This window comes from Ranitomeya imitator, chromosome 1 (genome assembly GCF_032444005.1).
Source record: "Ranitomeya imitator isolate aRanImi1 chromosome 1, aRanImi1.pri, whole genome shotgun sequence".
Taxonomy (NCBI): domain Eukaryota; kingdom Metazoa; phylum Chordata; class Amphibia; order Anura; family Dendrobatidae; genus Ranitomeya; species Ranitomeya imitator.
In genome coordinates this window covers 472,393,373-472,417,198 of record NC_091282.1, presented here as the reverse complement: position 1 = coordinate 472,417,198, position 23,826 = coordinate 472,393,373, and the positions used below count along the sequence as shown (strand labels likewise).

Sequence of the window (23,826 nt, the reverse complement as noted above, 5' to 3'; positions counted from 1 at the left end):
AAATAGAAAACTGTTGGCAAAACAAAAACTGTGATAAAATTATAGGATAAAGGCATCTAAGTTGTGTGCAACTCTGACATTAAAACCACTGACAAGTGATAGCATTAATTATCTTATTACAATGGCCATTGTCATAAGGGTTATATTTGTCAGCAATGGAAGAGAGAGTTTGTTACATTTGCGTATTGGAAAAATAGGCAAGTGTCGAAATCTGAGTTGATATGTCAAAAGCCAGAAAGTCTCATGAGCCATGTGGACTCCTAGGTACAGATGTGTTAACTACCTGGGAAAGTGATACCATCAGGATGCACGTGGAGAAGAAGGCATGCAGATCAGAGTGTTCCTTTGGGCAATGTGCTACTTGAAATCATTGGGTCCTGGCATTCTTATGAATATTACACTGACGTATAACATCTACCTAAGCAATGCTGCAGATCAAGAACATTCCTTCTTGGCAAGGGTCCTGCCCAATGGCAGTGTCCTGTTTCTGCAGGAAAATATATCCTACAAAACTGCAGAGATTATTCAGGAATGGGTTAAGCAACATGACAAATGGTTTAAGATGTGTGCTAGGATGTTGAATTCCCCAGTTTGTAATTAGAGCAAACATTTTTTGCGAGTACTCACAAAACTAAATTGACCCTCGAAGGTCCCACTTTGCATCTTACAGGACTTAAAAAACCATTTTCACTGTATGTTTTCATATAAACTGAGTACCTCCTCCAAACGCCACTGCTCCACTGATTCTGGAGAAGTTTTTCTTTTATTCCCATCCATTCCAAAATTATGCCACCACTCCCTGGTATTAATGATGCAAGTTTTCCCTGAAACCTACTGGGCACATTTCCCAGACCTTCTCTGTGGGTACTGCTGTGTTTTCATTGGCTAGCATCAGAGAAGAAAAAACAAATGCCTATAGAGAGATACTGGAAGATTCGCCCAGTTGGTTGAAAGGAAAATTTGTGCAATTTTACTGGGGATGATAAATTTGGGCTAGAGGGGTACAGACAATAAAATAGTCTCGTGGAATGAAAGAAGCAGCACCAACTGAAGAAGGTACTCAGGTACTCTGCTAATATCTTAGTGCCAGATACCACATGATGCCTTCAGAGGTCGTTTGAAATCCATTACTCAAAGGTTAGGGTCAGACAGTCGTAGATTTGCCCATCTGAGTGAATCAGGGCAATTATGCAAATGATACTCTGATCAAACTCTGATCCGCGTTTGCTCAGAGAGTTAGCATAGTGTGACCTGATTCGCTTGGGTGAGAGAATCAAAGAACAATGTAAGGAGATAAGGAGAAGATGGAGAACACAATTTCTCCATCTTCTCCACGGTGTCAGTGAGCGGAAATCGGACTGCATTTAGATGTTATCGGAGTGCAGTCCGATGATTTTGATGTATTCATTGACTTTCATGGCTGAGTGCATTCTGATAACTGGATCAAACTTGGAAATGCTGCAATTTTTTTCTCAGACCTGCTCCGTGTGAGGAAAAAATTGGATTTGTGAGTGGCATGAAGAGAACTTATTAATGAGGTGGTTTTGATGTTATGGCTGATGGCTGGTGTACAGTATGTATAGAGTGAGTATATGTGTGTACACAAAAAAATATTTAATATTCGCTTTGTTTCCTTGTTTGGCATTATGTATAATTAGATTTTTAAATATAATGTTATTTATTCGATGATTAGGACTTTCCCATTTGGCAAGTCATTAAAATAATATTAATGTGAGTTTTTTTTTTCTTGACCTGCTTGATTCCAACACACGCTTCAAGCCTTAATGCCCTGCTTTTATTGTGGTGAAGGAAGTACTATTACAAGAATAGTTCCCAAAGGCACTGTGCAGCTCGACTGCACTGAAGCTAATTTCCATATTGTAATTAGAATGTTGTATGTGCCGGCCTCTGTGCCTACTGTGCCTTGCAACAACGCTCCAGTGAACAGTAAAGTGGCCTGTGGAGAATTACTTCTACACAATAGGGAATATGAGCTCCATCTATCCTGGCATCACCTGAAAGGCAGGTGTATCAGTAGAAGGAACATAATATAAGGCGCATGGAAAGCTTTATTATTACAATCTCACCGATATGGTTTCCACATTCTCACTAGTGCTGAACGGTTTCTGACACAAACAAGGAAGGGTTTAGATAGCATGTGGAGAGCATTTCACATATATCAGTCTGTCTATGCCTCGTTATCTCACTATCTGTATTATGTATTGGTCTATAGATTTTTCTATCTATATATCTATACCATATCTATATATCTATATCATATCTACATATCTATATCATATCTATCTATATGATATCTATCTGTATCATATCATAGGCGGCACGGTGGCGCAGTGGTTAGCACAGCAGCCTTGCAGCGCTGGAGTCCTGGGTTCAAACCCCACCAAGGACAACATCTGCAAAGAGTTTGTATGTTCTCTCCGTTTTTGCGTGGGTTTCCTCCCACATTCCAAAGACACACTGATAGGGAATTTAGATTGTGAGCCCGTCGGGGACAGCGATGATAATGTGTGCAAACTGTAAAGCGCTGCGGAATATGTTAGCGCTATAGCAGCAAAATGTTAGAAATGTTCTACCAATCTGTAGTGGCAAGTGCCATCTTTTTTGCAATCACGTGCTGGGGTAGTAGTGTGCGGGCCTCTGATGCTAATAAGCTGAATAAGATTATTAAGAAGGCAAGTTCTGCTGTCTGCTGCAATCTGGAATCTTTTGGGGAGGTAGTGGAGAAAAGAACTCTGAAAAAGTGTATGGCAATTATGAACAATAATGCACATCCACTATATGAGCTATTCATGAGACAGAAGAGCACCTTCAGTAACCGGCTAATACTTCTGAGGTGTAAGAAGGAAAAATATAGGAAATCGTTTGTGCCAACTGCCATGGGAATGTACAACAATAACATTAGGGTTAAACCGCCAAGGTGATAGTCTACTTATTTCTCTACATTTCAGTTCACTCGTTGTGTATGTCCTATTCTAATGTATAATGTTATTCTGTCAACTCCACTGTCATGTCAACTATGTAATTCCTTTATGATTTTTATGATTTAAGTTGTGCTGCTGTGATACCATAATTTCCCACGGGATCAATAAAGTGTATCGTATCGTATATAAAAAAATAAAGATTATTATTATATCATATCTATCTATCTATCTATCTATCTATCTATCTATCTATCTATCTATCTGTATCATATCATATCATATCTATTTTTAGTATATATATATATATATATATATATATATATATGAGGGAATCAATATCACCATTACACACTGAACGGGAAACCACTGGGTAAATCTGACAGGGAGAAGGACTTGGGGATCCTAGTTAATGATAAACTTACCTGGAGCAGCCAGTGCCAGGCAGCAGCTGCCAAGGCAAACAGGATCATGGGGTGCATTAAAAGAGGTCTGGATACACATGATGAGAGCATTATACTGCCTCTGTACAAATCCCTAGTTAGACCGCACATGGAGTACTGTGTCCAGTTTTGGGCACCGGTGCTCAGGAAGGATATAATGGAACTAGAGAGAGTACAAAGGAGGGCAACAAAATTAATAAAGGGGATGGGAGAACTACAATACCCAGATAGATTAGCGAAATTAGGATTATTTAGTCTAGAAAAAAGACGACTGAGGGGCGATCTAATAACCATGTATAAGTATATAAGGGGACAATACAAATATCTCGCTGAGGATCTGTTTATACCAAGGAAGGTGACGGGCACAAGGGGGCATTCTTTGCGTCTGGAGGAGAGAAGGTTTTTCCACCAACATAGAAGAGGATTCTTTACTGTTAGGGCAGTGAGAATCTGGAATTGCTTGCCTGAGGAGGTGGTGATGGCGAACTCAGTCGAGGGGTTCAAGAGAGGCCTGGATGTCTTCCTGGAGCAGAACAATATTGTATCATACAATTATTAGGTTCTGTAGAAGGACGTAGATCTGGGGATTTATTATGATGGAATATAGGCTGAACTGGATGGACAAATGTCTTTTTTCGGCCTTACTAACTATGTTACTATGTTACTATGTTACTATATATATATATATATATATATTTCATATCTATCTATATCATAACTATCTATCTACAAAAAGAAAAACAAATCTGACCAGGTCCTCTGAACAGAATAAAGCAAGTGTGAACAGGTGAAAGGGTGGTAAAGAGAAGATATACTCGGTCAACGTCCACATCATTTGAAAGTAAATGCCGCTATCTGGTCGTTGGACTGGACAAGCAGGAACTGAAGAACAGAGAGTGTGTTTCCTGGAGGGAAGAGTTTGAAGCAGATGCCAGGTCACTTGATAGCTGTGTTGCTTGAGAAAGGCTCATTCAGAGCCGAAACGTTGCACGGAGATGTGGGCTAAATAATTTCCTGCACATTATCTCAAAGAATATGGAGTGCATCCTGTTTTTGTGAAGTCTATCGATCTATCTATCTATCTATCTATCTATCTATCTATCTATCTATCTATCTATCTATCTATCTATCTACAGTATCTATTATCTATCTATGTATTTGTCTATCTATCTAACTATTACCATATTTTTCGGACAAAAAGATGCACATTTTCCTCAAAAATATTATGGGGAAATGGGGGTGCGTCTTATAGTTGGAATATACTTACAAATGCTGTACTGTATGGCAGCGGTGCTGGGCTGGGGCGGCAGCGGTGCTCTGTTCAGGGGCGGCAGCGGCGCTCTGTGCTGTGGCAGTGCTCTGTGCTGTGAGGGGGCTCTGCCAGCAATTTTTCAAAGCTCGGAGGCCTCCGCAGCTCCATTGCTGTGATGCAGTGGCATCCAGGAAAATGGCCACTGGGGGCAGCGCATGCTCAGATTCAGATCTCAGCATCAAGATCTCGCTGTGGGGGCCTCCGGGCTTTGACAAAATGTTGGCGGAGCACTGCTGCCGCAGTACAGAGTATTGTCACTGCAGCACTGAGCGCTTCCGCCCCTGCACAGAGCCCCGTTGCAGCCCCAGCACAGAGCACCATTGCAGCCCCAGCACAGAGCACCGCTGCCGCATCAGAGGGCACCGTCACCGCAGCACAGAGCACCGCTGCCACAAACACAAAGCGCTGCCACCCCAGCCTGGGATGGGATTTCCCAGATGCCACCGCACCAGTCTGGACCACCAAATAACCCTGTGACCACTTCTGCACTTGTGCATATCTCCCCCTCGCAAGCTGAATTCGGACTGTAAGACGGATCCCCACTTGACACATTATTTCTTTTTTCCCTATTTTCTTTTTGAAAATTTGGGGTGCATCTTACGGTCCGGTATGTCTTATAGTCCGAAAAATACGGTATCTATCTATTTATTTATCTATCTATCTATCTATCTATCTATCTATCTCTCAAAGAAAGAAGAGCTATTCCAGGCACCAAGTCACTTTTTTCCTGTGTTTTATTTCGGCCCAAATCCACTGAAATAATCTTGTCAGATCTCTTCTGGTTGGTGCATGCATAAAGAACATGTATTATATCGGTAAAAGTAAAAAAAAAACAGCACTCGCCCGATCCTTCTTTCAAGATGTGGTTTTAATCCATAAAATTGGTTACATTGATATTTGCGGAGGTGCAGGTAAGTTTTTTCATGAATAGTGAGACCTGACGGACTACGGCCCTTTCATGTCTTACTGGAGTTCTAAGGGGCCATGTTACTCCCGCTAGAATTAATGGAGGGTTTCCCTGGAATACGATGTGTTGAACTCTTTAAGAGGTGCCCACCATTTAATCACTTTTGTGTATTTTCTCAGCAGTGTATGCGTCTGTGCACCTTGCCAGATATTCTACTTCAGTCAGAGAGTGAAGAAGCATTTCTAATGTAAGAAACACTGCCAATTTTAATGAATCTGACAAGAGGGTGTAACCACACCTCACTCAGTCATGATTGCTTCCCAGTTCCACCCATTTTCGCAGAACTGAATCAAACTGGCATAGATAGGCTAAAGTTGCAGCATTTTTGTGCAACACCATAAAAAGTGCAGAAAAATGTGTGACTTTTCAAAGCTTTCACAAAAGTTTTCTGACATAAAAGCTTTGATGAATTCCATACTGCTATGGAATTTTGATTGTGACTTCCCCCAAAGTCGGTAGTCAAGACAATATCTGTAAAGTGTTGCTGGTTGTATAAAGTAAGCAAGTACACTAACTATTATTCAGAGCTGGAGTGGTACTTTCTAAGCCAAGGTCCCTGTCTGTTGTCTTATACTTACCCGCTGCTGTCTTCACCTTTTATGGCTCTGGTCCCACAATGCCATCTTGTGACCGCCGCAACCTCTGACTGACCGGAAGTGAGAGGTAACGGTCACAATCTCTCAATGCTAATCTATGAGAACCAGGAAAAGGCTTTCATAGACTTACATTTAAAAGTGACCTCCTGCTCACTTCAGCAAACACTGTAGCAATCTGACAGGTGACAAGCTTCTGAAGACGGACCGGAAAAATGCTGATAGAAGGTAAAGACGGTAGCTGGTATGCATAAGACTGGGGTCAGGGATCTTAGATTAGAAGCACCAATCACGCACTGCAATAACAAAAACTAACACTGGAGTGGTGCTTGAATGCTGTAGTATTTGTGCAAAAAGCCCTAGATTTTGTTAAAACCAAAGGCACATACATCAAGTAAGCCACAAATTTCCAGCTAATAGCCCATGGCTACAATAAAAACAACTTTGGAGTTAAACTGATGCACCAGAGCTTTTACGTAGAAAAGGGTACTCCTGCCATACCAGTTCCCTTTAGCTAGGATTTCCAGAATCTGTCTGTCCTCAGAATGCCAGGAGCTGTTCCCACCGGTGTGTGGGCACTCATATGCATATTCATGGCTGTTTAAGCTTCAGTGTTAATAGGACATCACAATGAACTTTACAATATTGAACAATCATTAGTCAATGTAGAGCTGTCAATCTGAAAGTGTTTATCTCTATGGAACATGAGTGTTTGAAAATGTCAACCCAAAATTATCAATCAAAATGAATCTTTGAAAGACGCGTTTTATGCAAAATTAGTTGGAGTGTGCAAGAAGGCAATTCTAAGACGTAACATCTGTTCATTATGCACACCGAGTGGAAATCATAGCTGCACATACTTAGGAATCAGATGAAAGCCACGAGAAGATAGAAAATGAGAATTCAACATTATTTCTCAGGATCAGAAAATGCAATCTATGAGGCTGGGCTCTAGCAGACAGGTGGTAGGACTTGGCGAGTCAACAGTGCTGCTTATGTTATTCATGATATCGAGAGTTTACAACTTGTCTCTGGGGACGTTGAAAATACATGATGTGATAGTCTTATCGATAAGAGTGCTTGCTTTCATGGCCATATTTGACAGAATATAAACGAGGGAGAAGATGCATACTAGTGCTAAGGAAAAACATCCTACAAATCGAGTCACTGGTAATGTGCTCACTGAGCATTAAAGGGTTATTCCTTTTCAGGTGTAGCAAGAGCTATGTTAACAACAGCGTAGCTCTATGGTCTTAGAGAAGGCCTACATCCTGAGCTACCAGTCATAGACTCAACATGCTACACCAGTAGCCTAGACTGCAGAAAGAATGCCTGGCATGCTGTGCGGTTAACTTTACATACGAAACATGTCCTTGTTACAGTTCTTCCCTTTCCGCTTACTACAGCGGTGAACATACCATTGGTGCAACCTGTGTGGCCGCACAGAAGCTCAAGAGGTGAGAGGGTCCATTGGACATCTTTCAGTGATTTCCGTGGACCTCTCAGTTCATGAAAAATCACGGGTATGTGAATGGCCCCACAGACTATCAAAAATGTGAGTGCTATCCATGAAAAATACGAACAGGACTCATACGTGAAAATCGGACATCTGAATAAGCCTTTTAATTGTCAAGTGCACCGCAAATGCAAGATAAAGAATAATACAAGAAATGTATAAATGTTTGTAATGTGAATGAGCCCTTCAAGAAAATATTACAGGCAAAATTGATACATTGTACTATACATAAAAGGACATGGATGCATTCAGGGAATTTTTATTGTAGTAAATGCATGCATTTCTGGCAAAAAAAATATTTTTGTAATAAGGTTTCATAAAAAATGTTGAACGGTTTAGCTTCTACAGCCTGTAAGTATTATTGAACATAGCAGACTGCAGAATGAGTTAACAGGCAAATTCATCAGTGAGCTCTTTGTGATGGAAAAATTTGTAACTCTAAAGGTACCGTCACACTAGATGATATCGCTAGCGATCCGTGACGTTGCAGCGTCCTGGATAGCGATATCGTCCAGTGTGACACACAGCAGCGATCAGGCCCCTGCTGTGATGTCGCTGGTCGGGGAAGAAAGTCCAGAACTTTGTTTCGTCGCTGGCTCTCCCGCTGACATCGCTGAATCGGCGTGTGTGACACCGATTCAGCGATGTCTTCGCTGGTAACCAGGGTAAACATCGGGTTACTAAGCGCAGGGCCGCGCTTAGTAACCCGATGTTTACCCTGGTTACCATCGTTAAAGTAAAAAAAACAACCACTACATACTTACCTACCGCTGTCTGTCCCCGGCGTTCAGCTTCTCTGCACTCCTCCTGCACTGACTGTGAGCACAGCGGCCGGAAAGCAGAGCGGTGACGTCACCGCTCTGCTTTCCGGCCGCTGCGCTTACACAGGGCAGAGAAGCAGAGCGCCGAGGGATAGACAGCGGAAAGTAAGTATGTAGTGTTTGTTTTTTTTTACTTTAACGATGGTAACCAGGGTAAACATCGGGTTACTAAGCGCGGCCCTGCGCTTAGTAACCCGATGTTTACCCTGGTTACCGGCATCGTTGGTCGCTGGAGAGCTGTCTGTGTGACAGCTCTCCAGCGACCAAACAGCGACGCTGCAGCGATCCGGATCGTTGTCGGTATCGCTGCAACGTCGCTTAGTGTGACGGTACCTTTATCTTCACTCGAGCATTTAACAAGGACGAGTGCTATCCAATGTTTTATCTGATAGCACTCAGCCCGAAATGGCATGAGAAAAAAACTGCAGCATGCTGCAAGTGGCTCCGCAAATTGTATCATGTGCACCCATTCAAATCTATCAGTGTGCAGAACATTGTACTGCACTCATTTGAATGCTGTCTCATTTACGTAGACATAGACAATGAAGACAATGGATAAACAATATTCTTTCATGTGATCAAGACTCTATGCTTCTCTTAATACATCCAAGAACTATTTTGCCTTTTTTGCTGCTGCATCACACTGTTGACTCATGCAATCTGTGATCTATTAGCATACCCAAGTCTTTTTCACACATGCTGTTGCTTAGTTTTATTCCTCCCATTCTGTAGATGTCATTTTTGTTTTTCTTGCCAGATATAGAATCTTACATTTCCCCCTGCTAAATGCCATTCTATTAATCGCTGAATACTTTCTCTTGTCTTCTCTAGTGTTAGGGTACTGTCACACAGTGCAATTTTGATCGCTACGACGGCACGATTTGTGACGTTACATCGTTGCTTAATTATCGCTCCACTGCGGTCACACTTCACGATGTACGGCGCTGGAGCGATAATTTCATGACGTATTTGCGATGTAGAAGTCGTATGGGACAGTCGTACGGTCGTGTCACACAAGACGATTCAGAGCAAATTTTGCATAATCTGTGCGTGACGTTGTTCACTAGGGGGCGTGTCGAGCTGCTAGCTATGTGCTGATAGGCCACAGGTTCTGTGCACACAATTGGTTGGAAAATTTGTCACCTGAGCGCTATTGTTTCCAAGCCACCTCACCGGTTTCAAAATTTCCTTTCTTCACTTTGTACTTGGACACTTGTTGGACTAGGACATCGGATTCAGTATTTCACAGAATATTCCACGCTTTGCACCGCAGCTTCGAGGTATGTTACACCGCTTGGGCATAGTGGATGGAACGATGTACTGTCGTCATGAGCGCTTCGTTCCGTCGCTGAAGCGATGCGGATGGTACGCTGTTGTGACTGGTTGTGACTGGTGGGCTAGAGCGTGGTAGATGGAACGCTGTTTGGTCGGCATGACCGCTTCGTTCCGCCGCTGAAGCGATGCAGATGGTACGCTGTTGTGACTGGTTGTGACTGGTTGTGTCTGGTGAGCTACAGCGTGGCAGATGGTACAATGTATGGTCACCATGAGCGCTTTGTGTGGCTGCTGTATGGAAGCGGGCGGTACACTGTTCTGGGTTATGGTGGCCTATAAAGTGGCAGATGAAACAAGCGATGCGGATGTTACGCTGTTGTGACTGGTTGTGACTGGTGGGCTAGAGCGTGGTAGATGGAACGCTGTTTGGTCGGCATGACCACTTCGTTCCGCCGCTGAAGCGATGCGGATGGTACGCTGTTGTGACTGGTTGTGACTGGTTGTGACTGGTGGGCTAGAGCGTGGTAGATGGAACGCTGTTTGGTCGGCATGACCGCTTCGTTCCGCCGCTGAAGCGATGCGGATGGTACGCTGTTGTGACTGGTTGTGACTGGTTGTGTCTGGTGAGCTACAGCGTGGCAGATGGTACAATGTATGGTCACCATGAGCGATTTGTGTGGCTGCTGTAGTGAAGCAGGCGGTACACTGTTTTGGGTTATGGTGGCCTATGGCGTGGCAGATGGAACAATGGATGGTAGGCATGAGCTCTTTGTGTGGCTGTTGTTGTTAAGCGTAGGCACACTGGCAAAAGTATTGTTTAAAGGACTCTTTGTCAACCGTGTAATTTTTTTTTTTTTTTAAATTATTTTTCAGATGTCAAATCGTGTGGAATTCATCAGGGAATTCATCGAAATATACCAGTCTTTTCCCTGCCTCTGGAAAATCAAATCTCCAGAGTATTGTAACAGGGAAAAGAGGCAGGAGGGTTATTTAAAGCTCATTGAGCTTTACAATCGTCATGCACCAGAAGAGCCAGCAAACGAAGCGGTTATTAAAAAGAAAATTCAGGCGCTCCGCACGGTGTGGAGGAAGGAGCTTAACAAGGTTCTTCACACTACAAAGTCCGGGGCTTCCACCGAAGATGTTTATGTGCCAAAGCTTTGGTATTTTGAACATCTGAATTTTCTGAGGGACCAAGAGGTGCCACGGACTTCCACGTGTTTTCGCTTGTTGGCACCTGTGGAACAAATTGTTTCAGAGAACCACGCCGAGCAGGAGTCACAAGGGCAACAAGTAAGTAGCTCTTTGGACGAAAGTTCACCAATGTGTCCTATAATTACATAATTTTTCTCTGCATTTTATGTTTTATACTTCTGATTATCACATCAGTTTGAAGTTATTACAAAAACGTGTCCACATAAGTAACCCTGTCGCAGTAAAGTATTATATGTGGAACATAATATGTATGAAATGGCGATATTTCTAAACCATACCATCTAAGCAATATAGAAAATAGTATCGCTTCAAGCTGCCGATGTACTCTTGTTGAGACTATTTAGACTATAAAATATTCATCAGGTTCCCCTAGCAGTCAGAACAGTGTAGTTAAAAGTATTAAATAAATGGGAAGGTTAAAGAATATTACTAAGCTTAAAATATATTACAACCTTTTTTTACCTACTACGAATATATAGTTTGGATGCGGTTATGGTGGTCAAACTTTTTGTTGCCAGGTTCGTAACTTGTTTTTTTTTTTTTTCCCCCAGGATGACAGTGCGCAGGACAGTACACTGGACTGTTCACAGGACTGCACGACAACAGATTTAGTGGAGGCGGCACCTGCCAGGACTCAATCGAGGCAAGGTCCAAGGAAACGGAAAGCCACCTCAAACGTTTCACATGAACTGTTGAGCCTTGCAAAAAAGGTGTTAACAAACAATGTTAGCCCTGCGTTGCAGGGGTTTGGACACTATGTTGTTGACAAACTGGCCAAAATGGACGACAGCCAAAGAACACTAGCGGAGCGTCTAATATTGGAAGCAGTAAACAAGGGTACAGATGGCGATTTGGACAAGCACACTCGTTTGGTCTATTCCCGGCCAATGCAGCGGACAGAGCCCTCATATTACAATGGTTGGTCACAGTGTCAGACACCAATGCGACACAATGTTCCCGTTTCCCCCTTCGGCCAGCCACCCCCTAACCACTCCTACACGCCAATACCTTCACATATGGCTTCGCCCGTCAGGCACCAAAGTTATCAGCCGGAAGAATCGTCGTATCACAATTTGTGATTTCCTAACTTCTTTTACATTACTTTTTATTTTATTGTCTTGTTAAAATAATGTTTCAAATAAAAGCTATTAGAAATTCTATCACGACTGTTTGATTGGTGTGTCTCGATCACAGCACTGTATGAGGGCACAAATTAACGTAACAAATTCATGTACAGTTAACTAATACAAAAAAAATGGAATCATAGTTTAACTAAATATTTTTAATGTAACAACCAAAAATGTATTATTGGCCCGCCTCCAACTGCTGGCACATGTCCCAAAGCTTCTGCAGCTCCTCCATTGCCACATTGTGCTGCTCCTGAATCCGCGCCATAGTGTGGATAAGCCTTTCTATGCCGGCTTCAAGATCCTCCTTGTTCACACTGACGACAGCTGTGGGTCAAAAAACATAACATTAATAACACTGTAGTCTCCCGATGTGTCTTTGCTTCTGTGAAGGAAAAAAGAAAAAAAAACAGTCAGCATATAAGGCAATACTGACTTGGGGGGGGGGGGGTGTTTGGGTTGGGGGTGAAAGAGTGGGCCTGCCACAAAATCAAAATAACTTTGTTGTGGGAACCTACTAGGATGTTGAGGCACAGAGGGCACTTCGGGATCAGAGTCCATGTTGAATGCCTCGTGCTGTCGGCGGCGGCGCTGTCTCTTTGCCTCTGTGAAGGGAAAAAAAAAAAAAAGGTCTGTTAGCATATATGGCAACACTGGCTGCCGGGGGAGGGGGGGGGGAAGAGGGGACCTGCAACTGAATCCAAATCACATAATTGTGGGAACCTACTAGGATCTGGAGGAGTTGACCCGGAGGGCACAGATCCAGAAGAGGCTGTGCGGGATGCCTCGTGCCGGCGGTGGTGCTGTGTCTTTGCCTCTGTGAAGGAAAAAAAAAAAAAATAAAAAAAAAAAGGTCTGTTAGCATATATGGCAACACTGGCTGCCGGGGGAGGGGGGGGGAAGAGGGGACCTGCAACTGAATCCAAATCACATAATTGTGGGAACCTACTAGGATCTGGAGGAGTTGACCCGGAGGGCACAGATCCAGAAGAGGCTGTGCGGGATGCCTCGTGGCGGCGGTGGTGCTGTGTCTTTGCCTCTGTGAAGGAAAAAAAAAAAAATTTTAAAAAAAGGTCTGTTAGCATATATGGCAACACTGGCTGCCGGGGGAGGGGGGGGAAGAGGGGACCTGCAACTGAATCCAAATCACATAATTGTGGGAACCTACTAGGATCTGGAGGAGTTGACCCGGAGGGCACAGATCCAGAAGAGGCTGTGCGGGATGCCTCGTGGCGGCGGCGGTGCTGTCTCTTTGCCTCTGTGAAGGAAAAAAAAAAGGTAGGTCTGCAGTTAGCTGTGCCACATAGTACTTTTCACCGTTCATACTGTCCCATAGCTGTGGCACATAGTGGCTCTGCAACGTTCAAACTGTCCCATAGCTGTGCCGCATAGTGGCTCTGCAACGTTCATACTGCCCCATAGCTGTGGCACATAGTGGCTCTGCAACGTTCAAACTGTCCCATATCTGTGCCACATAGTGGCTCTGCAACGTTCAAGCTGTGGCACATAGTGGCTCTGCAACGTTCAAACTGTCCCATAGCTGTGCCACATAGTGGCTCTGCAACGTTCAAACTGCCCCATAGCTGTGCCACATACTTTTGGGTACCTGCGTACTGACCTCTGCGAATCTCCTTGCGAAGCTCCTGCAGGCGCTCTGGGCTTTTGGACTTGAGATCGCCCCATTTTTTCACAATCTGGGCCTTGCTGCGAGTTATCCCAAACCGCTTCCTGAGGCCCTCAGACACCACACGGACAACTTCATCCTTGTGCTGGTTGCGGTACAGCAACAGCCCAGTTGTCTCGTACTGCATCCGATCCATTGTTCCAATAAGGAACTTGAGCTCTGGGATGCCCATAGGAGGATCACGGAGACTGGCAGCCATTATCAAGATGTCAGGGAACCAAAACAAGCTAGCGCAGGCACGCCGGAATGCTGTAACGTCATCACGCCGTCATAGACCACGAGCGTACATTACGTGACGCTCCGGCGTTAAATAACCATCCTTCGAACGGCATTTACTATGTGCGTTCATTCCGTACCGCTCAGCCGTCACAAATGTGACGCTGTCCATAAACGGCAACGCTATTGCGATGCCGATCTGGCGGCAGGACGGCGGAGTACAGCTCCTCCTCTGGGCGTTGCTGTTCAGGGTCATTCCATCTAAAATGGTGGCGAGAATGCGTTCTGCTCCTCTGGGGCAGCCAGAGCTCCTTTTTTTTATTAGACAGATGGATGCCCTGGATTATGAGGGTCTGGAGAGCCGCCCTGCCCACCCACACATCCACAAGCGGGAAGTGCTTGGCCACATAGCCAGAATGATGGAGAGGAGGTTTGGCGTCTGCCGCAGTCAGCTTCAGCTGCGTAAAAAATGGGCTGACCTCCGCTATAAAACGCCACAAATGTTTGCTGAGTTGCGTGCGGAGGCAAGGCGAGGCAAGTACTAGTATGGGGGGATTGGGAGATGCACGCTGTCAGGAGGGGGGGGGTTTGGGAGGGAGGCTTGCGCTCATGGTCGCCAACGTGACCTCAAATGCATTAAAACACATGCCCCGTTTTTGTAAAATTTAGTTATTTTCCAAGCAGAATATGCGTTGTCCGTGAGAAAACTTGTCGGGTTCCCTAATCTCAACCACCATCTTGAAATTATTATGATGTCCATTATTTTTAGTTTCTCAATTTCCCAAAAATATTAACGGAGGAGGTTGGCCTACTGATGAAATAATACGTTTTCCAAAGACAGGAAGACCATTGAACACCAGAGCCCACATACATGTCTGAGTATCGCACCCCTGTAAAGTGTGATCTCTATTTTATGTTTGAGTATATTGTAAGCTTTGATCTGCAGCACTCAACATTTGTGTGTAAACATTGTGATTCTTTACTTTAGGTGTAGAGAGACGGCGGCGGCAAGTGAGACCCACCATTGCCACCAGTACCCCATCTTCAGACACCAGTGGGAGCCCACAGTCCGGGACATCACGTAAGTTCACAATCATTGATTGCATTTTTTTTAACATCACACGGGACATAACAGGGTAGCTGAAATGTTTGAAGACATTACAGAAGCAATAATGACCCAGCGGCCTACCACGCCTCCACCATCTGTTGCGACCATGCACCCTCGCACCCCTGTGAAGTGTGATATAAATTTTATGTTTCAGTATATTGTTAGCTTTGATCTGCAGCACTCTACATGTGTTTTTAAAGATTGCGTTTGTTAACTTTATGTGTAGAGAGACAGCGGCGGCAACAGGTACCTGCCATTGCCAGCAGCACCACAGCATCCACCACCAGCGGGAGCCCACAGTCCATGACGTCACGTAAGTTAACAATCATAGATTACAGTTTTTCAACTGCATACGGGACATAAGAGGGTAGCGGAAATATTTGAATACATTACAGACGCAGTAATGACCCAGCGGCCTACCATGCCACCACCAGACAGCAGACGGCCTCGCACTCCTACACCACCCTCAACACCTCCCTTCCGACACTCCTCTTCCTCCCCCGGGTCGGCGGCATTCTCCCCAGAACATAACATACGTAAGTGACCAAAACAGCGAGCGCTTCCCAACGGCGTGTTCCATAGTTAACCAGATCTGTTATTATTTCCTTTTAGGTGCTGCAGCAGTGGCCAGATCGCTGGGGTGGGAAATTAGCAGCTCTGGTTCTGGCAATGAGGAACCGGCGTCCCTTCTCCGTAAGTATCAAGATAATACGAGTGGTTTTCTGCTGGATGTCACAATAGACAACTAAAACTGTAAAATTTAATAAAATTTACATCGCACTGTGGTGCCAGACCAAATAGAAATTTACAACACACAAAATTTGGTCCTGCCCCAGAGGTCGAGATGTATTTTCAGCGGAATCAACGTTGGTTCTCCAACCTCTTCTATCCACAGAACCGCCCACCGTAAGAGAGCTCCTGGCGAGACAATTGCGCCTGGAGCGGACAGCAGCGCTCCTGCAGCAGACAGCAGCGCTCCTCCAGACTCAAGTAGAGCAGCAGGGCGTGACGCTGCGACACCTCTTGGGCCGTGGAAGGAGATAATTTTTTTTGGGGGGGGTTTATGTTATATTTTGTTGTTTAATATTTTAAAACCAAGAAATTGTTACAAAAAAAAACAAAAATCTTCGCATTCTTTCTTTAATGTTTACCAAGCTATAAGGGTTAACAGCACCATTTTATAGGCATCACATTTAAAGTTATTTAGAGAGGTTTATATGACAGCAAAGCAAAAAAAAATATTTTTTTATACGGCGCGATCCTGCCAGGGTACAGCTCCAGAACCATTAAAGTACTGACAGTATTTTTCGCGACAGTCCCTTGCATCGTCTGCCTGTCTGCCAGATCCAAGTGCTTGAAGAGCTGTAAAATTATCCGGTTGTGTACGCCATTCCCCGGGCACAATATCTCCGGTTCTTGCGTCCACTGCATCAATAAACGAAGGAGGAGAATAGGAGCTCGTATCATGACGTCTCAGGAAATTATGGAGCACACAGCATGCCAAAACCACAAAGTCTATAGACGGCAGCTTCAAGTTGATAGCTGTGTGGAACACTCTAAACCGATTTGCCATAATCCCAAAGGCATTTTCAACCACACGACGGGCCCTCGACAACCGGTAATTAAAGATTCTGCGCTCCGGTGTGAGTGTTCTCTGTGCAAATGGCTTCAGCAAATGTGGAAGAAGAGGGAAAGCTTCATCAGCGATGAAGACAAAATTTAGGTTTGCTTTTGTGTCTTCATTTAGTGGCAACAGCAGTTCATTGTTCCTCAAGCTTTCCCCAAATGAAGTGTGTTCAAAAACACCACCGTCGGAGACTCGACCATTCATGCCAACATCCACATCGACAAACTCATAGTTCGCATTGACAAGGGCCATGAGGATCACACTGAAATATCCTTTGTAGTTGAAAAAAAAGGATCCAGAGTTGGCTGGTTGCGTGATGCGCACATGCTTTCCATCTAATGCACCACCGCAGTTTGGAAACTGCCACAGCTCATCAAAATCGGAAGCAATCCTCTTCCAGTCATCCGCCGTCTTGGGAAACTGCAAGATGAGAAGGAAACATGTACAAATTAGGTCAAATATATTATGCACATACACTCTCATGTGGACATCCTACAGTGATTGAGGCGCAGTATGGATTAGTATAACAAAGTCAACAACCCTGAGTATGCAGGCAGCCATTTTTTCAGATGGCTTCGGTGACTCAGAGGGGGTGCTAAACAATATATCTAAATTATATAATCAATAAAATTACGTTGGGAGCAGCAAATAAAAGAAGGGTGGCGCAGGGTTGGAGCAGCACATATCAGAATGGAGACGCAAAATGGTAGCAGCACATGTCAGACTGGAGGCGCAGGATCACAGCAGCACATGTCTGAATGGGGGCGCAGGATGGGAGCAGCACATGATAGGATGTAGAACATATACCAATAGAAATGCTCGCCATCAGGGCGTAGAACGGGTTCAATAGCTAGTATAATATATCGACATAACACAGCAGCCAAAAAAAATATAGTAGTACCTCCATATAATGCCTTAAGCTCTGCACAATGGCCTCGCATGTCTCCGGAATCACAACGCTCAGGAAAGGTCTGGAAACAGCGGCGGAAAACTGCAAATCCTGAAGAGACCTTCCTGTTGCCAGGAACCGCAGTGTCACCGCCAACCTTTCCTCCACGGGCACGGCTGCACGCATCGGCGTATCACGCCTTTGTATGAGTGGCGTAACAGCAGACAGTATTATTTTGAAGGATTCCTCGGACATCCGAAGGTAGTTTCGGAAATCATGAGGGTTATTGTCACGTAACTCTCTTATGAGACCCATGTGTGACAATGTGGATCTTTTCTGCAGCCAGCTCCGGGTCCACATGCGACGTTTTTGTTTAGGATGTCTCTCCTCTTGGAGACGTGCTGCCTCAAACACCAGGGCAGCAGCAACAACAGAACTCTCATTGGAAGTGAGCATAGTTCCTAAAAAGAAAACAAACGTACAATAAATACACGTGCTTACAAAACAATGTTCTGACCATTGATCTAATAACTATATATGTTACTACTGGTATTAAATGGGGCAGTCAACCATCTCGATCTGTAAAAGGATTAATTAATTGGGCCACGCTACAGCTGTGTACCTGAGGTTCTCAGGCCTACCCTACTCAAAGGAACAATCGACCACACTCCAGCGTTTATCCCCGTTGAAGCGCAACATATGCTACGCTGTAGCGTTATACATACCTTTTGCGGTAAAAGTCTAGTAGTTAAAAGTCCAGGGAATCCAGCGAATTTAGGAGTTCTGTTTACAGCACGTGCTACAGAGAGAAATGAATAGCGCGCTCGAGAGCTCCGGTTTTATCCGCAGGGAACAATAGTCCTTTGTCGAATGAGCGCACAGTATTGTACCGCCCAATCAGCACACGGGAGGTGGAGAATTCAGCGCTCCTACGTAGCCAGCTCCTCCGCCCTTTACATCGTATACAATATCGTGCACACCTTTGTTACACCATGCGATCATGCCGCCACAGCGGGACACTTGACGACGAAAGAAAGTTTCAAACGATGTGCTACGACGTACGATTCACAGCGGGGTCCCTGATCGCAGGAGCGTGTCACACACTGCGATATCGTACCTATATCGCTCGAACGTCACAAATCGTGCCGTCGTAGCGATCAAAATTGCACTGTGTGACGGTACCCTTAGATATCCCTCCTAGCTTTGCATTGTCTGTAAATTTGAGCAGTGCACCTTCAGTTCCCTTATCTAGATCATTTATAAAAATGTTGAACAACACTGGGGCCATGACAGAGTCTTGTGGTACCCTACTTGAAACACTCTTCAATAGAATGTGCAACCATTTATTACCACTCTTTGAGTATGATCACTGAGTCAGTTATCCACCTAACTGTAGCCATTGCCAATTGCATAATTGGTCAATTTTTCAAAAAGGATAGTATGAGATACTTTATCAAATGCTTTGGTGAAGTTGAGATTTGAATGTATGTAACTGAAAGTTGTATTTTGGTTAATACTGTTATTCATTCTTGTGTGAAATTATTGCAAATCAAAGTTTGAAGTCATATAAAATATTAAAGTTTCTTCTTTTACATTTAGCACAATTCTGCTAATAAGTCTGCAGGGCTAAGAGGCAATAACATTCCCATCTGCTGCTGTGAATCTCTGCTTTATTCTAAATGAGAGCATGCTTGTTGTGTGCATAAAATCATTTCATGTGCTCGCTCTTTCATGTATTCACTAAAGGAACGCTGATAGAAGTAATCTTCCTTGTCACTATTTATGCCCAGAGTAAGAAAGTCTGTCCTTGTCTTGTGGTAAAACACACAGATGCCTGACTCCTAACAAGACGCAGTTCTGATAATTAAATTGTAATTACAATCAGCAATGTGCCTGTGTGATCATCACATGACCGCAATATAAGGGGTAGCATTTCTTCTTTTGGAGAGTGACAAGCCAGACTTATGAGCCATGCATGCTCCTCTGGAAAATTAAATATGTAAATTGGCTCTTCAGAGTGGAAGAGTGGAAGAGCGCTTGAACACGTATATGCCACGTATTTGAAGTAGCAATCCTAAAAGTCAATATCGACCTTTTATATGCAAATTACCTCTTCAGAGAAAAAGGAGACTTGAACTCTATAGCACCACCTATTCGAAGTAGCCATCTGGACTGAGGTCTGAGCCTCTCATCTAGCCTAATCAGTTCTCATGCTTCGCACTGACGAGGGCCAACAGCCCGAAACACTGTGTCTGCGAATTGAAATACTGATTTTGCTCTTATCCTAAGTCATATTGCAAACTTGTTGATTGTGACTTGTAGGATGGCTACTTCCAATAGGTGGCGCTATAGATTTCAAGTCCTCTTTTTCTCTGAAGAGGCAATTTGCATATTAAATTTGCCAGAGGAGCATTGCACGGCGAATAAGCCTCCATACCTTGACAAGCCAGAGCTGGTGTGTCACTCTCCACAAGGAGAAACGTTACCCCTTAGACCTATCAACCCTTTAATGAGTCTTGCAATATTACATAGAATAAAAGACAAACCAGAATGCCAATTTGCAGACATGTTGTTTCAAGGTATTGTTACTCGTCAGTGCAAAGTATGAGATCTAATTTGGCTAATTTGGCTTTTTTTGAGGCTTAATACTGGGATCTAGGGGGTAATGTTTTTTCTTGTGGAGAATGACAAGGCAGGACTGCCATGTCAGAATGGGGAGACTTATTCACCATGCATAACATGACCAGCACAGACAGGAAAAGAGTAATCAGATAGACATGTTTAACAGACAGTGAGAAAAGAAAACTACAATAATACAAATACTCTCACAAAACAACAGAGTGGGAAAAAGAGTATGTATAGGAAGGGGAACCAAATGTGAAAGGATAGGGAAAAACATGCAAACCAACTCTATGCAGTAATCTCCAGAAATACTTTCCAACAGCCAATTCCAAACACTGAACTTTCTAGTTCATCACCTAGCCAGAGGGGAGTGGCCACACAGAAAAGCTGAGACAATTCAGGATGGAGACCTCTGGGTGATCAACTGAACTGATGAACCCTTGCGATGGCAGCAAGGAAACCTGCATTGCTTTATAAGATGGTAAAGCAGTCCTAATAAGTGTAGGAGCTTGTGCAACCAGATGCCGCAATCTTCTGGCCCAACTCTGTCCTGGTATCCCCATGACAGCCACTTTGTTAATATTACAGATGTTACCGTTTCTTCTTTCTTAGTCAATAAAGTTGGTACCACTGCCAAGTAAGTATTGTTTATAACAATATCAATTCACGTGAAAGGATTCAATCTGCTACATGAGTCAACCCGACATCATACTGTACAGCTACATACTGTATCTAAAATCACTGTGCAAGATGAGCACAGGCAATCTTGTATCTGACAAACCACACCCTTATTCAGAAACTAGAATATAAAAGGTCAACCGTTAGGCCGGTTTCACAAGTCTAACGTACGGGAGACTGACACACGTAGACCCATTCAAGTGAATGGGTCTATGCACATGCCTGCGTGTTTTCATGACCCGTGTGTCCATGTGCAAAACACGGAGACATGTCCGTTTTTCTCCGGCAGCATGGTCCACAAAGTGTCCCACACACGTGCACATGGAGAACAGTGTGCACTCTCCTCCGTGTGCACGCACCGCCGCAGGAGAAACAGCACTACAGTTAAGCGCTGTCCCTTGCATGTGGTGCTGAAGCCGGCATTCATCCCTTCTGTTCTGCTCGGCTGAAAGCAGCACTTGCAGGAGAGGATGGATGAAAAATCAATTTTTTTGACAAAAATAAAGTTTGGGGTCATCTCCTGCCTCCCCCCGCGTACCTGCCCGCTTGCTAGCAGAGAAATACTCACCCAGCTCGCACGATGCCTCCTCTCAGTGCCGTCAGCTTGTCCTGTCTGAGCGGTCATATGGTACCACTTCTTACAGTGATGAATACACTGATGCGCCGTGTGAGCACACAGACACACGGACACGGATAACTCCAGTACCGATTTCTCCGGTACCAGAATTATCTGGACGTGTGAGACTGGCCTTAGGCAGTGGGGAGGCCAGAGATACAAGGCACAAGGCAGGCAACTGTTTTGCAGAGCAGCAACATGGGGACAGTAGTCAGGCCAAGGGTTAGGTGTTCCCGAGTCTGGCACTTTTTAACTCTTTAACGACCACATGTATTTTTGTTTTCGCATTTTCACTTTTTGCTCTCCTTCTTCCTAGAGCCATAACTTTTTTTTCAAAATGGCCATGTGAGGGCTTGTTTTTGTGGGACGAGAAGTACTTTTGAATGACACCATGAATGACACCATGGGTTTTAACAGATGTTGTACTGGAAAATGGGAAAAATTCCAAGTGCGGTGTAAGAGAAAAAAAGGGCAATTCCACAGTTGCCTTTTGTTTTGTTTTTACTATTATTATTATTATTATTATTATTGTTATTTATTTATATAGCACCATTGATTCCATGGTGCTGTACATGAGAAGGGGTTACATACAAGTTACAAATATCACATACAGTAAACAAACTAACAATGACGGACTGATACAGAGGGGCGAGGACCCTGCCCTTGCGGGCTTACATTCTACAGGATTATGGGGAAGGAGACAGTAGGTTGAGGGTTGCAGGAGCTCCGGTGTTGGTGAGGCGGTAGCTCCGGTGTTGGTGAGGCGGTAGCTCCGGTGTTGGGGAGGCGGTAGCTTCGTTGGTGATGAGGCAGCAGCGGTGTCAGTGCAGGCTGTAGGCTTTCCTGAAGAGATGAGTTTTCAGGTTCCGTCTGAAGGATCCGACTGTGGTTGATAGTCGGACGTGTTGGGGCAGAGAGTTCCAGAGGATGGGGGATATTCGGGAGAAGTCTTGGAGGCGATTGGATGAGGAGCGAATAAGTGTGGAGGAGAGAAGGAGGTCTTGGGAGGACCGGAGGTCACGTGAGGGAAGATATCGAGAGATTAGTTCAGAGATATATGGAGGAGACAGGTTGTGGATGGCTTTGTAGGTCAGTATTAGCAATTTGAACTGGATACGCTGAGGGAATGGGAGCCAGTGAAGAGATTTGCAGAGGGGGGAAGCGGAGGAGTAGCGAGGGGAGAGATGGATTAGTCGGGCAGCAGAGTTAAGGATGGACTGGAGAGGTGCAAGGGTGTTAGCAGGGAGGCCACAGAAAAGGATGTTGCAGTAGTCAAGGCGGGAAATGATGAGGGCGTGCACAAGCATTTTAGTAGATTGGGGGTTGAGGAAAGGACGGATCCTGGAGATATTTTTGAGCTGGAGGCGACAGGAGGTGGAAACAGCTTGGATGTGTGGTTTGAAGGACAGGGCAGAGTCGAAGGTTACTCCAAGGCAGCGGACTTCGGGTACAGGGGAAAGCATGATGTCATTGACTGCGATAGATAGGTCAAGTAAGGAATATTTGTGGGATGGAGGAAAGATGATGAGTTCAGATTTGTCCACATTGAGTTTGAGGAAGCGAGAGGAGAAGAAGGAGGATATGGCTGATAGGCACTCTGGGATTCTGGACAGCAGAGCGGTGACGTCTGGGCCAGAGAGGTAGATCTGAGTGTCGTCAGCATAGAGGTGGTACTGGAATCCATGGGAATTTATGAGTTGTCCCAAGCCAAGTGTATAGATTGAGAAGAGTAGGGGTCCTAGAACAGAGCCTTGGGGGTCTCCAACAGAGAGAGGGTGGGATGAGGAGGTAGTATGGGAGTGGGAGACGCTGAATGTGCGGTTGGAAAGGTACGAGGTGATCCAGGATAGGGCGAGGTCTTTGATGCCAAAGGAGGAGAGGATCTGTAGTAGGAGGCAGTGGTCAACTGTGTCGAAAGCAGAGGACAGGTCTAGAAGGAGGAGTACAGAGTATTGTCCAGTAGCTTTGGCGGTAAGTAGGTCGTTAGTGATTTTGGTCAGGGCAGTCTCAGTTGAGTGATGGGGGCGGAAACCAGATTGTAGATTGTCGTACAACAAGTTAGATGAGAGGTGGGAGGAGAGTTCAGCATGGACATGCTGCTCCAGGAGTTTGGAAGCAAATGGGAGCAGCGATATTGGGCGATAGCTGGACATAGCAGTTGGATCGAGGGTTGGCTTT

General features: G+C 44.6%; 2 protein-coding genes and 2 long non-coding RNA genes across 7 annotated transcripts in view; 1 reads left to right on the top strand and 3 right to left on the bottom strand.

Annotated features, from left to right (window-relative positions):
- LINGO2 (leucine rich repeat and Ig domain containing 2) overlaps positions 1-23,826 on the bottom strand; it is a 2,506,396-nt gene that overhangs the window by 333,255 nt on the left and 2,149,315 nt on the right. The window lies entirely within an intron of this gene.
- LOC138676217 (uncharacterized) lies at positions 12,237-12,997 on the bottom strand. The gene is made up of 3 exons (XR_011320765.1): positions 12,936-12,997; positions 12,727-12,813; positions 12,237-12,535 (listed from the first exon to the last, which is right to left on the bottom strand). It is a non-coding gene; the product is annotated as an uncharacterized lncRNA (long non-coding RNA).
- On the top strand, positions 15,687-16,295 carry LOC138657879 (uncharacterized). Its single transcript, XR_011317236.1, has 3 exons — positions 15,687-15,752; positions 15,829-15,909; positions 16,112-16,295. It is a non-coding gene; the product is annotated as an uncharacterized lncRNA (long non-coding RNA).
- LOC138657878 (uncharacterized) lies at positions 16,352-18,188 on the bottom strand. The gene is made up of 2 exons (XM_069745494.1): positions 17,745-18,188; positions 16,352-17,263 (listed from the first exon to the last, which is right to left on the bottom strand). The coding sequence occupies exons 1-2, from the start codon at positions 18,186-18,188 to the stop codon at positions 16,463-16,465; spliced, it is 1,245 nt and encodes a 414-aa protein (XP_069601595.1). The 3' UTR covers positions 16,352-16,462.

Excerpts from the sequence above, each read along its gene's own strand:
- LOC138657878 (XM_069745494.1), bottom strand. The coding sequence starts at position 18,188 with ATGCTCACTTCCAATGAGAGTTCTGTTGTTGCTGCTGCCCTGGTGTTT. Across the intron at positions 17,264-17,744 it reads GCTTAAGGCATTATATGGAG|TTTCCCAAGACGGCGGATGA; the intron begins GTACTACTATAT and ends CTCATCTTGCAG.